The following is a 16,209-nucleotide window of genomic DNA, read 5'->3' on the forward strand; positions in this document are numbered from 1 at the left end:
TTGCCTTTAGCCATTGTAGCCGTCACATCTGCACTGTCTGAAGTCATAAAAAGAAAAAAAAAAAGAAAAAGAGTTCCCAGTCTTTTTAATGTAAAAACCATAAAGCATGCCCTTGACAACGGCTGAAAATTATATCACTAATTTATTTTTATTGTTAGTATAACTTCAAATTGCCTTCCTTATCTTCTTGCCTGACTGTTGTTTTCTGGGCCGAAGTTAACAATGCTTTGGAAGTCAGCTCAGAGGTGAACAAATGATGTAGTCATAATAGCAGATAGAGGCCTGCTGTTGGCATTTGGTGAATGTCAAATACTAATTTTAACAATGATAAATTTGGGGAAGGAACGAGAAGTTCCCAGCTAGTGAAAGGAAGCTGTTCCGTGTGAGAAGCTCTTGTTATTTGTAGATACCACTGTTCATTTCCATGGCAGATAGGAAATATGGCCTCTTTGCCTTAATTATTACCTTCCTCGTTCAGCCTACTAATTTTTGAGGAAACTCAGGTTTTTCAAGTAGGGAAAGTAGCCAAGATAAAAATCCTTTTTCTTTTTGTGATCAAGGCCCTTTGCAGAAACGTTCATGCCAATAATTACTGAACCCTTTGGAGTTAGAACTCTTGGTTCTTGTTGATCTGGTTTTTAGTCTGTCCTTCCCTACATGCTTTCAGATGCTACATGTGCTGTATTTTGGTTTGACTTTGACATCCTTTGAGAATTCTGTGACTTCTTCTAAGATTACACCAGACACCCTTAACTTATTCCTGTTGGATTAATGGAGAGAAAGGGTTCTGGAATGGGACCATTCCAACAGGCAGTATCCCCAGTTCATCCTAAGACACCTCACCTTTTCTAGAATCAGTTGTTTCAAATTGATTTTTTTAGTCTTGTATCTCATTTTAGCTTTGAAGACACAACATTAATGATGTAATTTAACTGTAAAGGTTCATTCAAAGTCATTGTCAGTACTGGAAGCATTAGAGAAGGTATTGGAAGGTTGACTGCATCCTCCTTTTTTTCCTGTGCATGTGTGTGCAGACTTTTCTACAGAAATTCATTCAGAGCCCTTGAAGGGAGTGACTGACAGCTGCCCATCACATCGGGGTGAGAGGCTCAGTGGGCAGCCTGGGTCTCTGCTGTCCAGTGGGGAGCCTTCAGATGGTTCTCTAGAGGGGAAATCACAGAGCTGCCTGCCTTCCTAGTCCAGATTTGTTTGGAGAAGAGAGTTAGGCGGGCACTTGAATGGTTTGAATTTTTCATGACAAAAACAAAGTGAAAGATTTTTCTGACATCGGACATTTTGTTTGGGCCTGTGGGGCAGATTCTGTTTTTTCTCTTTTACCTTTTGTTTTCATTCTTTTGTACTGTTTTTAAGGACAGCAATGAGAAGTATCCCTGGACCATTTCTCCCAGAGAAAAACATCGGCTGTGACTATGGCACAAGGAGAACGTACGGCAGGGCCATCCTGAAGGGTGATGCTGTCCCTTAGGGCTCCTTGGTCCTGGTAACTTTCTCAAACTCTCTGTGCTCCGGTCCCTTCCTCTGTATTATGGAGACAACAGCCTCTTTGGATGTTGCAGTGATTAACTGAGATCGTTCTTGTCAAACCCTTAGAATAGTCCCTGGTACATAGTAAGCAGTTCCTGTTTATTACTGTATGAATATACCCTAATTCTGTTAGGTCGTGTTATTACATGATGAGAGATTCTAGTTTCTTGGTACACTGATATGGTTGTAGAAACTTGGAACAGATGTCTACTCAGACCAGTGTTCAATGACTGTTTGGCCATGCCTTGGTCATTTGGATCTGAGAAGAAGTCCAATCTAGCAGCTTACTCTTTTCATCAAAGCCCAGTTTGCCACACTGATTTGGACCGTGCAGGGCCCCTCCAAAGCTGAGTGGGCGGAGCCCAAATGGGCCTCTGAAAGGCTGCGGTCACCTTGAGTGGCTGCTCTGGTGTTGAGAGTATAAAACACTGTAAAGGGTCCCTTGTAAACCATTAGAGAAAGGATGCTTGGCTATTACTCAGCTCCTCCACTAACCAGGTGTGTGTCCCTTGGGTCAGACAGCTATTCATTCATTCATTTGCTTATTTAACTGCTCCATTTGTAAAAAATGCTAAAATATTTTAAAGTAAATTGAAGATATCTTATTGCAGCATTAATCACAATAACCAAGACATGGAAACAAGCTAAGTGTCCATCACTGTATGAATGGATAAAGAAGATACGGTATTGATAAAATGGAGTATTATTCAGCCATGAGAAAAAAGGAAATCCTGCCATTTGCAAAAACATGGATGGACCTAGAGATAAGTCAGATAGACAAAGACAAATACTGTATGATATCACTTATAAGTGAAATCTAAAAAAGCTGAACTTGTAGAAGCAGAGAGTAGAAAGGTGGTTACCAGGGGCTGGGGGGTGGGGAAGTTGGGGAGATGTTGATCAAAGGGTACAGACTTGCAGTTAGAAGATGAATAAGTTCTGGGGATCTAATGCACAGCATGGTGACTATAGCTAACATACGCTACTATGTACTTGAGAGTTGCTAAGAGACTAGATGGTAAATGTTCTCGCCACAAGAAAGAAATGGTAATTATGTGAGGCACTGGAGGTGTTAGCTAACACTGCAGTGTAATCGTACTGCAGTATGTAAGTGTATCAAAGCAACATAAAGCAACATGTTGTACACCGTAAATTTACACAATGTTATATGTCAGTTACCTCTCAACTTCAAAAATAGGTATCTTGACATTCCACCCCTAATAATACTTAGTATGGATTAAGTATTAATCCCGTCCTGCGAAGAAAGGAAAGAAGGAAGGGAGGGAGGGAGGAAAGAAGGAAGGAAGGAAGGAAAGGAGGGAGGGAAGAAGGAAGGAAGGAAGGAAGGAAGGAAGGAAGGAAGGAAGGAAGGAAGGAAGGAAGGAAGGAAGGAAGGAAGGAAGGAAGGAAGTTTCCCCATAAAACTAAAATAACATGATCACAACTAACACAATTAATAATTTTTTAATATCCTCTAATACCAGTTCCTGTTTAGTTTCCCCATGTGTGGTCAGGTCATATACTGAATTTACTTTATGTCACTACAGTTGCTTCATACAAGGAACAAGGAAGAAGGACTAACTGAATGATCTCTAAGGCGCATTGCTTTATGTTTAATAGCTTTAGGGAGCTGCTCTGATTTTGTTCGTTTATCTCTCGTTCTTGCAGCAGGAGGATTCAAAGTTTATAGACATAAACTGTGGCTCTATAGCAGGATGAGATGGAAATTTGGAAATGATTTGGTTTACGGGATCAGTTGAGACAGGTTGGGGTTGCCTCACACTGGCCTTGACCTGTAGGTCAACCTGTAGGTTGGGCAGACTGAGCGTTGGCACTGGTTAGAAAAATTGTACACTTGCCAGAGAGAAAGAGGCAGTCAATTCATTTTAAACCCAGCAGGTTTGGGTTTAACCTTGCATTTTATATGTTCCATAAATGTTCATAATGCCATTTAGAGCTAGCTGAGGACTTTGAGAGTCTTTTTGATTTCTTCTTTTTTTTTTTTTTAATTGCAGTATAGTTGATTTACAATGTTGTGTTAGTTTTAGGTGTACAGCAAAGTGATATATTACACACACACACATATGTATATATATATATATACTTTTTCAGATTCTTTTCCATTATAGGTTATCACAAGATATTGAATATAATTCCTTGTGCTATACAGTGGGTCCTTGTTGTTTATGTATTTTATATATAGTAGTGTGTATCTGTTAATCCCAAACTCCTAATTTATCCCTCTCCCCTGATTTCATTTTGTTATTTGAGAGTCTAGTGTTTTATTCAAGGAGACTAAATGCTGGGTCTCTCAGGTTACGGGTCTAGGAAATACCTATTGTTCCAGAACAAAGAATGAAAAAGTCATGCAGCGACCGCCTGTGGGTGGATATCAGGTGCTCCCGCCCAGAGGCCCCTGTGGTGGGCGCGTTCTCCGCATCATGCAGGGGCCCCGGTGAAGCCTCTTCCTGGCTTCTTTGCCTTCCCACCACACCTGCCCCAGGCCCCCGGGGGCCGTGTGTGAAGCGTGCGGGCCCATTAACAACACAGCCTTTCCCACCTGAGCTCTGAACCAGTTGAGAAGTCGGGCTGAGGGTTCAGACGGATGGAGACCAAAATATTAGCTTTATTCCTGAGAAAAGCTAATGGAGGGCTGTAGTATGTGGCAATAAAGGGCTTCCTCATTCTGAACCTCTGACTCAGGCCACGCTGGTTTAGGGGAGAGAAGCAGTAGGTGGGCTTCCAGCAGGTTCCCAGGAGTAGGGAGGGAGAGGGGGCTGGACGTTCACCCCTCCTGCTCCTCTGGGCCAGCCTGGGACGCGGGGAGGGGCCACTACTGGGAAAGGGCCATCAGGGCTGTGGGGTGACTCCTCCCCCTTCACCCTGACCTTCCCCTTGGGGCTGGGTGTTCCCCAGCATCATGGGTGCCTCCTGGGTTCTTCCCTCTGTCTTAGCCTCAGTGACTAATTGATTTAGAGGGGGTGAGAGAGGTAAGTTCTGATAAGAGTATCGTTCAGTAAATATTGTCATTCCTATGACAGGCACTCCTAGAATAGATAAGTCTTTTTTCTTTCTTTTTTTTTTAAAAGAGCATTTATTTATTTATTTATTTTGGCCGCACAGCGTGTGGGATCTTAGTTCCCCAACGAGGGATCGAACCCGTGCCCCTGGCAGTGGAGTCTTAACCACCGGAGGGCCAGGGAAGTCCCTGGAATACGTAAATCTTTACATATTGAAGAAATTTATCTTCAACATTTTGCCCAAACTCTGAATTTTTGTTGAATGAATGAATTTTTGTTGAAACTACTTGTTTGCATGTGGAGGGCAGAGACTTTAGGATGGTTTTGTGGGTGTGTGTTTGTGTTTGGTGGGTGGGGCAGAGAGGAAGTGGGATGAAGAGCTAAGGCCTTCTGGAAGATTTATCACCTAGAGGAGTTCCAGGCTTCTCTGAAGGGGTGCCCGTGCCTGGGGTCCCTGTAGTCAGCTCCTCTGGCTGACGGACCTTCCATCCCTGGGTCCTGGGAACGAGGCAAAGATGTGGGGACTTGAGGCAGTACTTGTTTTGGGAGCCTCCTCCTTTCCCAAGTGGCCAGTTGTCCCCTCATCAAGGGAGAGGGTTGAGATGAGCCATCCAGGTGCGGAGAAGAGGTTGGTGTGATAGGAAGGAGGACCTAGTGGCTGGTAGAGCGGGGAGGGGAGGGGATTGGATCAGCAATGTTTGCTGATCCCTAACAAAAAGTATAGAAACCATACCTTTTTTCCAGCACGTACTGAGAGCAGAGTATGAAGCAGGATAGGGAGTATCTAAAAATTTTTTTTTAAAATTTTTATTTATTTATTTATTTTTGGCTGTGTTGGGTCTTCGTTTCTGTGCGAGGGCTTTCTCTAGTTGTGGCAAGCGGGGGCCACTCTTCATCGCGGTGCGCGGCCCTCTCGCTATCGCGGCCTCTCTTGTTGCGGGGCACAGGCTCCAGGCGCAGGCTCAGTAGTTGTGGCTCACGGGCTCTAGAGCGCAGGCTCAGTAGTTGTGGCTCACGGGCCTAGTCGCTCCGCGGCATGTGGGATCTTCCCAGCCCAGGGCTCGAACCCATGTCCCCTGCATTGGCAGGCAGATTCTCAACCACTGCGCCACCAGGGAAGCCCCTAAAATTTTTTTTTACCCCATTCTTAACACTTATCATGCTAATAAGCCACGAATTTCGTCAAGAACAAAAAATCATTGCTGAGGATCTAGTATTACTCAAACGTGGACAGCAGAAGTGCTTCTAGTTGCCACTTGTTGAGTAAGGACTTCTTGGTTAGGATGCTAGCTGACCAGCTCAGGTATAATTTACATACAGTTTGCAAATCTCAAAAATTTTAACACATGTAACGACCACCTAGATCAAGATGTAGAACATTTGCATCACCCTAGAAGGCCCCTGGTCCCCTTTTCCCAGTTGGAACAACGTCCCCCTGCCCAAAGGTAATCATCATTCTGACCTCTGTCACCATAAATTAGTTTTGCCTGATTTAAATTCCACATGAATGGAATCATACTTACATTTTGTGGGATTCATTCATGTTGTTGCGTATATAAATTGTTCATTTTTCCCCATTGCTGTGTAGTGTTCGGTTGTATGAAATTTAGGTACACATTCTACACTTGATGGACATTTGTTTGTTTCCAGTTTGGGGCTAGTATGAATACAGCAGCTAAAAATACTCTTGTGCATGTCTTTGGTGGATGGAGTATGAGTTGTTGATTAAGGTTAACAAACTGTCCCTGGAATTGAAATTCACAATCACTAGCACAGGAAAGGATATCGTATTGTCCGTGCCAAATGGTTTTAAAGTATATTGAAGGCATGGTACAAAAGTACAGTTGACCCTTGAACAACATGGGTTTGTACCACGTGGGTCCACTTATACGCAGATTTTCTTTCAATAGTAAATACTACAGTACTACGTCATCTGCAGTTGTTTGATCTGTGAATGGTTGATCCTTGGGGTGCAGAACTGTGGATATGGAAGAGCCACTCTAAATTATACTTGGATTTTCGACTTCCAGGAGGGCTGGTACCCCAGCTGCCACGTTGTTCAAGGGTCAACTGTATATCAAACAAAGGAATGAATTTAGTCTAGTATACTTGTATTTAGCAAACCGTGGTGGTACAAAAGCAGATTATTGCTGTTGTGCTCATTGACTATGATAAATATCCTAAGCTAGAGGGTCAATTTCCTGAAAGCCGAGATTGTCATGTGAAAGTACGTTGTTTCCTCATGCTGTCTCTAAAAGGAGTGGGAAAAGGACCTTTTCATTAATTCTGCAAATAGGCATCATTTTCTAATTTTAGGTTCTCACTGTGAAAAAGAGTCATGAATTACTAAAATCTCTGAGAATATAAACTAGTTTTGGGGGGAGTGCCCTGAATTGGAATGAATAAAGATTTTAAATATTCATTTATGTTTTTCTTTCCATGTCATTTTGGATATTGTGATGAAAAAAAAATTTGCTGCTGATTGAGAACCCCTGAATACTCTTATAAAAATTTAATTCCCCCCGTATTAACTAGGCTTTTTTAGAAAGCCTGTTTTCCTCTAATAAGTTGCTAGAAGGAAAATCTGTTAGCCTAGAGACTTGATGGGTAGAAGTAGAATAGGAAAACTGAACTGACCACCATCAGGGGATGCTGCATTGATTTAAATTTTAAAAGAGCCTGGGTTTAATCAAAGTGAAGAATTAGGTTAGCATTCCCCTTGACAAGAATGGGAAAAATTCTAGTGACCAGTGCTGCACACATACATTTAAGGCATCACCACCTCTTTATAGCCACCTAACAATATTTTTTAACAACCTACAGGAGGGGAATCTGGCAGTGTGAATCAGTATTAAAGATGTGCAGTCCTGGCCTGGGAATCTTCCCGGTACATACACCTGCTCATGTAATGAAATGACAAGTGTACACGGTTATCACTGAAACTTTGCGTGTAACACCAAAACATCAGAAGCCACCCAGTGTCCATCAGTCATCAGGGAGCAGTTGAGGGATGGTGTATGTGTACAGTAGAATGCTGTGCAGTTGTTAAAAGGGAGTGAGGAAGATCTACATTCTGATGTGGGATGATGTCCGGGTACATTGCCAAGTACAAGAAACAGGTGGAAAGTAGTGTAGACAGTGTGGTACCTTTATGTAAGAAAGATTGGGTTATGAACATATGTAGGTGAATTTGCTAATATTTGCATAGAGAAATGCTGGATGGATAAACAGGAAACTAATACAGATGTGTACCTGGAGCAGGCAGAGGGGAACGGAGCGATTGGGAATAGATACAGGAAGAGCTCCTGCGCATATCTTTTTATATCGTGTTGACTTTTTGAATGATGCAGAAAACAACCAACCAGCGGAAGTGAATCTGTCTGGGCATTGCCCTTTGACACTGAACCAGACCAAGAGTAGGTGGCATGAAGCTGTTTGAATGCATCATGAAAAGTTGAGGCCATGGGCGCCGTTTCATTTCTCAGAAGCTAAGTCAGTGCATTCAGTGCTTGTTGAGCCAATCTGCCAGTCGGACGTGCCAGGCGCTATTTTAGGCGCTGTCAGCAGGCGCCTTACGGTCCAGGCTTTCATAAGGCTGGCGTTGTTGAAGGAGCAGGCAGACGACAAGCAGGTGATGAGCGAGGGAGAGAAGCCTGCTACTGCTGGGGTCCAGGGAAGGAGGTAAAAGGGGTCCGTGCGGAGGTCAGAAGGGAGGGTCATGGCTGATCTACATCCCTACGTCTTTGTGGTGCCTTTGTGAACAATATTCTTACAGATGGGGTAATACAGTGGGGTCAATTCTCACTTTTAATCTTTTGCTATAGCAGTCAGGATTTCATTTTACCGTAAGATCAGTATCACTTAAGTTTCAAACAGAGACATAAACACATTAGAGCAGTCACTGTACCCCAGTCTACTGCCGTGTTGGCAGGAGACCCGAAGTTAGTGAAATAAATAAAAAGTTGATTTGACCGTTCTGGTTTGTTTTCACAGCAGTGGGGCTGTAGTGGGGATAATGTTATCTGTATGATTTGGCTTCTCCTCTGGTTTTCAGTCCCTTGGCCTGGAGAAGAGGTTTCACTCATTTAACAAAGTTTTGTTTGTTTGTTTTAATTTTTATTGGAGTATAGTTGATTTACAATGTTGTGTTAGTTTCAGGTGTACAGCAAAGTGAATCAGTTACACATATAATACATACATCCACTCTTTTTTAGATTCTTTTCCCATATAGGTCATTACAGAGTATTGAGTAGAGTTCCCTGTACTATACAGTAGGTTCTTATTGGGTATCTATTCTATATATACTAGTGTGGATATGTCAATCCCCATTTCCCAATTTATCCCTCCTCCTCCCTTTCCCCCTTGGTTACCTATAGGTTTGTTTTCTACATCTGTGACTACTGAATTCAGTTTTCAAAGAGGAAATAAGAAAGACAAGGATGCAAAGGTGAGATAGGGCAATGGGGAAATTCAGCAAAGGTGGGCTGATTCTCTAATGCCTTTTGCTCTTCGGGGCAGCAGTTTAGCGAGAGACGTCTTTAACGTAAACGTAACCCAAAGCGGTGGGAATCTTTCACAATTAGTTTTAGGCATTCTTCCCCTATGATTGTAGTCGATACATGGTCCTAATAGCAGATGAGCGGCCCTGGGTGGAGACTGTGTTGTTTTGCCAAAACATCTTTGGAGCCAGAAGTTTGTTGCTTGTCACAGAAACTGAAGACTGTTCTCCTGGGAGCATCTCTGTCTCCTAAGTGCACAGTAGACGCTATGCTCTGCTATCCACTTACCCTGAATATTCCCATCCAACACTTCTTGCATCTTCTGCACACAGCAAGGGCCTTAGCTCCTTTGTGAGTCAACGAAAGAAGACGTGTGTGTGTTCACAGTGGTTTTAGGGTTTTGCCAAAACCCCAGTTCTGTTAATTTCATGAAAAATACATGATTCTTTTATGGGCATGTTTTCCTGAATGTTCAGTTTGTATTTCTGGCCTGTTAAGAGTTTTTTTTAAACTGCTGATAAGCATTTGACCATATTTGTGAGCGTCTCAAGGCAGCCCGGTGCGATGGGTGTAAAATGACAGTAGTAACAAGGACAACAAAAATAGAGTTGACGTTTGTATATTTCATTGGCGCTCACTCACGAGATTTCTTTGTCCTATGTGTTATTAGAAAGGAGAGGAATCCAAGGACAGACGAAACAGGCTCAGTGGGCTGATTGGATTCAGGGAGCTTTTATTTTTAACCAGTTAAGGTAAGGGGGTCTTCTCATGTTGATGAGAATAATTCAGAGGGCAGCACTTAACAGCAGCGTGGACAGGACCATTCTGAGTGGACTGGGAAGAAGAAAGGAGCATTATGCTAGAGAAGGTGCATCTCTGGCAACATTCCGTCAAGCAAACAGTGGCTGGAATTCGTGTTGGGAGCAAACTTATTTCCTGACTAACTGGGTTAGGGAATGAAATTAAACTCTAAGAGTTAAAGAAGTATGTATATATATTTATAAATGTATCATGTATTGGTGCTCATGAGTGTTTGTCAGTAAATTTGATCATTTGTTTATATTCAAAAGTTGACCTTTTTAAGTAAACAACGAGAATTCATACCCCTCCAGCACATCTGTATCTATGTCAACCAATTTTCTCACGTCTGCGGTTGCCGCTGGTGTGTTTTCACTACCAAGTTCCTGGTGCTTTTTTCTCACCTAGGGCCTGAGACTCAAAGATGTGATATAAATGCTGAGCTGGGTTCTGAAAACCCGGTTAAAATGTATCTCAAAACAGTAATAAACGTCAGTGGCTGTTCTTCCCTCTTCTTCCCGTGATTGTTGAATGACTAAATAAGAAATTAATCAAGATGACGGTGTGCAGACACCTGGCACAGGCCTTGGCAGATGGGTGTTCCATAAATTGGCATTTTCCTTCACCCTCAGAAGTGCTCTTCACCCTTTCCCCCGAGGACTCTCCAGTGCAGAGAGTAGTGAACACAAGAACTCAGGCATCTCTGGATGGTTCACGGACTCTCCTTGAGGACGCTGGTGCATCAGGAAGATGTGTCATTGTAATCTTGCGGCTTCACCCACGCCCCTGGCACCCATACTATAATTTGAGAAGTTTAGCGTTAATGGCTAATGTCAGACAAGGCAGAAAGGAGTGGTCAGTATATTCACTCCAAGTGCATTTTGTCATATTTCTTTTTTTTTTTTTTTAATTTTATTTATTTTTGGCTGCGTTGGGTCTCCGTTGCTGCGCGTGGGCTTTCTCTAGTTGCGGTGCGCAGGTTTCTCATTGTGGTGGCTTCTTTTGTTGCGGAGCACAGGCTCTAGGCGTGCGGGCTTCAGTAGTTGTGGCTCGCGGGCTCTAGAGCGCAGGCTTAGCAGTTGTGGCGTATGGGCTTAGTTGCTCCGTGGCATGTGAGATCTTCCCAGACCAGGGATCGAACCCGTGTCCCCTGCATTGGAAGGCGGATTCTTAACCACTGCACCACCAGGGAAGTCCATCATATTTCATAGTCTTTGAAATTTGTCCACTTAGAGATAGTTCATAATGCAATTCTCTTCAGCCAGAGGCTAAGCACACAGTTGTTTCCCAGTCATTCTGGGCATCGGCAGGGAATAATAATCATTCCTAAACCCTGCATTTGTGTATACAGCCATAATGTGGAAATCTGACGAGGACACGCCCGTAAAGTTCTTAGAATTCTGTGGATTTTAGTTATATGCAGAACTTTAATGGGGGATCTCTGATTGAAGGATAAGATAACAGGGCAGCATTTCTTTACCAACTCAGATAAACGAAAAGAAAAAAGAAATCTTCTTGCTCATCTGGGCATTTCTGAGGCAGCAACTTATTATGGATGATTCTCAATTACCCAGCAATTCATGCAGATAATTAAAATTCTCTGATAACCCTAAAATTTCACGTTGGTTGTTATTTCTGTTGAATGAATCTTATTTCAAAAAACAACTTTTGACACAAGGGGTAACATTTTGAGCAACCAGTATCTAGACTATTCAGGTTGTCACATTGAATCTCCCTTCAGCCCTGCAGTGTGGATGTTACCCCCATGTTACAGATGAAGAGACTGAGGTTCAGGGAAGCTAAATGCAAGGTCACCCGTGAATTATGGAGCTGAGCTGTAACTTCACCTCCCAGACTCAAGACCCATTCTCTCTCTCCTAAACTATTGCCTGCTCCCTGGTAGAAATGGGGTAAAATGTCCCAAAAGCTAGGAGAAGGCCAGAAAAAGGCTAAAATTATGTTGAATTGTCAATTCCTGAGTAACCAAGAATTGATAAATATTTGAGAGAGTTAGTTTCAGTTTCATCAAGTAAAAGTATTGATACGTATCATAAGAAGCAAATGAGATCATGGATTAAAAATACTTTGATACGTTACAAGCAGCAATAAATATGCCAAGGAAGATTGTCGGTCCTTGAAACCTCCATCCCTTGGGAAGAGTCTGTTCCTGGGACTGTGCCTTTGGTCCTTGTGAGTTACAGGAAGGTCACCATGGTAGCGCCGAAGGGCTGTTTAAACTAGTTGAGAGCTACATGTAGTCTGGACAAATAAGAGTTGCCAAACAAAGCAGCATGTTAAACGAGGGTTGTCATGGCCTGTCATGGCCTGTTTGTTGAAGATCTCCGGAACTTTCTGGTTAAAAGGTACACAGGGTTTTTTTTTTTTAAAGGTGAAATTATTTTTATTTTTAAATTGAAGTATAGTTGATGTGTAATATCATATGAATTACAGGTGTACAGTATAGTGATTCACAATTTTAAAAGGTTATATTCCGTTTATAGTTACTATAAAATACTGACTATAGTCTCCATGTTGTACAATATATCATTGTAGCTTATTTTATACCTAATAGTTGTTGTTTGGTTTTTTTTTTACATCTTTATTGGAGTATCATTGCTTCACAATGTTGTGTTAGTTTTTGCTGTATAACAAAATGAATCAGCTATACATATACATATATCCCCATATCCCCTCCCTCTTGCGCCTCCCTCCCACCCTCCCTATCCCATCCCTCTAGGTGGTCACAGAGCACGGAGCTGATCTCCCTGTGCTATGCAGCTGCTTCCCACTAGCTATCTATTTTACATTCGGTAGTGTATATATGTCAGTGCTACTCTCTCACTTCGTCCCAGCTTACCATTCCCCTCCCGCCGTGTCCTCAGGTCTGTTCTCTACATCTTCGTCTTTATTCCTGTCCTGCCACTAGGTTCATCAGAACCTTTTTTTTTTTTTTAGATTCCATATATATGCATTAGCATACAGTATTTGTTTTTCTCTTTCTGACTTACTTCACTCTATATGACAGACTCTAGGTCCACCCACCTCACTACAAATAACTCAATTTTGTTTCTTTTTATGGCTGAGTAGTATTCCATTGTATATACGTGCATCTTCTTTATCCATTCATCTGTTGATGGACACTTAGGTTCCTTCCATGTCCTGGCAGTTGTAAATAGAGCTGCAATGAACATTGTGGTACAAGACTCTTTTTGAATTATGGTTTTCTCAGGGTATATGCCCAGTAGTGGGATTGCTGGGTCATATGGTAGTTCTATTTTTAGTTTTGAAGGAACCTCCATATTGTTCTCCATAGTGGCTGTATCAATTTATATTCCCACCAACAGTGCAAGAGGGTTCCCTTTTCTCTACACCCTCTCTAGCATTTATTGTCTGTAGATTTTTTGATGATGGCCATTTTGACTGTAGATTTTTTGATGATGGCCACAACCTCATTGTAGTTTTGATTTACATTTCTCTAATGATTAGTAATGTTGAGCATCCTTTCATGTGTTTGTTGGCAATCTGTATATCTTCTTTGGAGAAATGTCTATTTAGGTCTTCAGCCCATTTTTGGATTGGGTTGTTTGTTTTTTTGATATTGAGCTGCATGAGCTGCTTGTATGTTTTGGAGATTAATCCTTTGTCAGTTGCTTCGTTTGCAAATAATTTCTCCCATTCTGAGGGTTGTCTTTTTGTCTTGTTTACGGTTTCCTTTGCTGTGCAAAAGCTTTTAAGTTTCATTAGGTCCCATTTGTTTATTTTTGTTTTTATTTCCATTACTCTAGGAGGTGGGTCAAAAAGGATCTTGCTGTGATTTATGTCATAGAGTGTTCTGCCTACGTTTTCCTCTAAGAGTTTGATAGTGTCTGGCCTTACATTTAGGTCTTTAATCCATTTTGAGTTTATTTTTGGGTACACAGGACTTTGAGAACTCATTTTGAAGCAAACCAAGTACCAGGTTCTCTCTCTCAGCCCCTTGAGAAACTTGCTCCTAAATAGGTGAAGAACAGAAGGATGAAGGACGCTGCCGTGGTTAAGCGTGTAGTAAGTAGTCAGAGTTGGTGGTGGGGAATCCACCCTCATGTTTTCTGGACAGCTGGAACTGTGGGAGCTGATGACTTGTTACTGGAGCAATGTCCGGTCGTAAATAGTGTGGTTATTTCATGGGTGTCTAAATATTTTCACCCCCGTTAAAAAATTGAAATTGTCAGTCACACAAGGCCTTCCTCAGTGATTTTTCTCTCATCACTATTCATTTTCTGAGAACATCAGCTGAGGCAGATGTCATAATACCTGGCGTGGTAACCAGCACACAGAGAGATGACATATGTATTTGCTGAATGACAGAAGCCTGGACAGCAGCCAGGCTCAGTTTGTATGACCATCGTGATCGTCATGTAGGATGACCTCTTGATTGGTCTCTATTCACATGAAGCTTATAAAATATGTTCTTTGGGTTTTCTTTAATGGACATTTTAATTGAGGTAATTGTCGATTTACATGAATACAGGAATAATATATATGTAATATATTATAGGAATAATATATAGAGAGAGCTCATGTATCCTTTATCCAGTTTCCCCCAATGGCAACATCGTACAACACTGTAGCCCAGCATCACAACCAGGATGCTGACATAGTGACAGTACATCCGTGTCATTCGGATGGTCTGCTGATTGTATTCAAATATGTTTTTTTCAAGTGATTTTAAAGTGGCGACATATGATTGGGGAGAATAAAAGCCAGGCTGTGGGCTACCATGGCAAAGATGGAGCCAGACTTTGTAGACAGCTGTTGGGATGAGGCTGGTTCCCAGATGTGGAGGAGAGCTGAGTGTAGGATGACTGGGCTGGGGGAGTCCCCAGTCGAGGAGGAGAGATTTTCCCAGGGCGTGTGTAGGACTTGAGAACAGACGAAGTCTGTCTGGCAGCCCAAAGGCAAGGAGGGAGCATCGTCCTGCATTTTGCAGGGATGAGTTGTCCCCCCTGGTGGGCACCCCTCCCACTCGGACCCCCCTTTCCCTCCAGCCGCGAGTCCACGTGGCAGGATCACGTGTGACGGTTTAGACATACGGCAGCTCCAAGTCTGGTCTGCACCCAAATCCCAGACCACACCCTCCCCCTTCGGAACCAGAGTTTCCTGAAGGTTTGAGAAGAGTGAGCCTCTGTCTTTGTCATCCTTTCCTTTCATGGGGTTGTTTTTCTTATTGGATTCAGGCAAGCAAATAATTAGGTATTGGAGGGCTGGTAGCGCCTCTTTTTATGCATTATTTAGCGGTCTCTTCCCAAGTCTCATCTGCCCTCAGCAGCCCACACAGTATCCTGCCCCCGAAAGGTGGATCATTAAGGCTAATGGAAATGAAGTCAGCATCTCCACAGAGGGAGACCTGTAGCTCCCCTGCCACAGAGGAAACGGGGAGAGAAGAGGAGGATAGTGGTGTAGTGTAGGGCAAAGAGCTGGTTCTGTTCCTGGGACCCTGGATGTCATGGTCCCCCTGAGCTTAAGGGGGCTTCTCTGAAGTGGGAAGGTGGCCTTGTTTCTATTTAGGGAGAGAGAAAAACACTCAGCATTTTTATACTCCTGAATTAAGTTCAGTGTTCTAGGTTAGAAGATCGAGGTTCCCCGCCCACCCCCCGTCCTTTGCATATGTAGACCTGTAAATGTCTGCATTTTGGACTGTCCAAGTAACTAACTCATGGAATTAACTCTTGCCTCTGAGGCAGGCTTTCCCTCTGGGGTGTGCGGACGGACAGCCTGCAGTAATTCCCTGCCTTTGCTTAGACACAGCCAAGGGAGGTGACATTTGTATAATATTCCCTTATTTGATTTGCCATCCTCTGCTATAGATTTGGAAAATAAAAGACACGCCTCTCACAGGAATTACTAATTCTTAAATAACTGCGTAAACAACAACTTACTATGTGGGAACCCTGAGAACTTTTTTTTCCCAGGAAAAGCTAATATAATAATATGCTTTTGAAAATATAGTATAATATTATGTAGTACGTTTTTAAGAATCTGGTTTCCAAATTTGCAGCTTCTGGAGAAACTAATGTTATATTTTACTTGGGGAACAATTTCGTTGAAATGACCCTTTCAAGGGGTTTGGAAAATGCACATGTTAAATTATTCTTTTAAGCCTTGATACATAATCAGTTCTCGCTGAACTTTGTTATTCCTGGCAGGTTTTTTTCTCTGTCCTCACTTTGTTGGTTTACTAGGTTCTTCTTAAGTATTGAACATTTTCTTATGGGCATATTCTGATATTTAAGTAAATGGATGAAAATCAGAAAAAGGATGGTGAATTCCTGCTTGATTGCTTTAGATTTTTCTTTGTATTCAAAGAT

General features: G+C 42.4%; 1 protein-coding gene across 5 annotated transcripts in view; it reads left to right on the plus strand.

The window, feature by feature from the left end:
- CAMK1D (calcium/calmodulin dependent protein kinase ID) overlaps window positions 1-16,209 on the plus strand; it is a 413,272-nt gene that overhangs the window by 74,155 nt on the left and 322,908 nt on the right. The window contains exons 1-2 of one of the 5 annotated variants that reach the window (XM_082449813.1): window positions 8,190-8,246; window positions 8,942-9,012. The exons of 3 other annotated variants lie outside the window; for them this stretch is intronic. In XM_082449813.1, the coding sequence (XP_082305939.1) occupies window positions 9,005-9,012 (8 nt within the window). In that variant the 5' untranslated portion in view covers window positions 8,190-8,246; window positions 8,942-9,004. Of the gene's footprint in view, window positions 1-3,633; window positions 8,247-8,941; window positions 9,013-16,209 lie in introns of those variants that run through there. One more of the 5 variants, XM_082449811.1, reaches the window with a different exon arrangement.

This window comes from Balaenoptera physalus, assembly GCF_965194825.1.
Source record: "Balaenoptera physalus genome assembly, chromosome: 2".
Taxonomy (NCBI): Eukaryota; Metazoa; Chordata; class Mammalia; order Artiodactyla; family Balaenopteridae; genus Balaenoptera; species Balaenoptera physalus.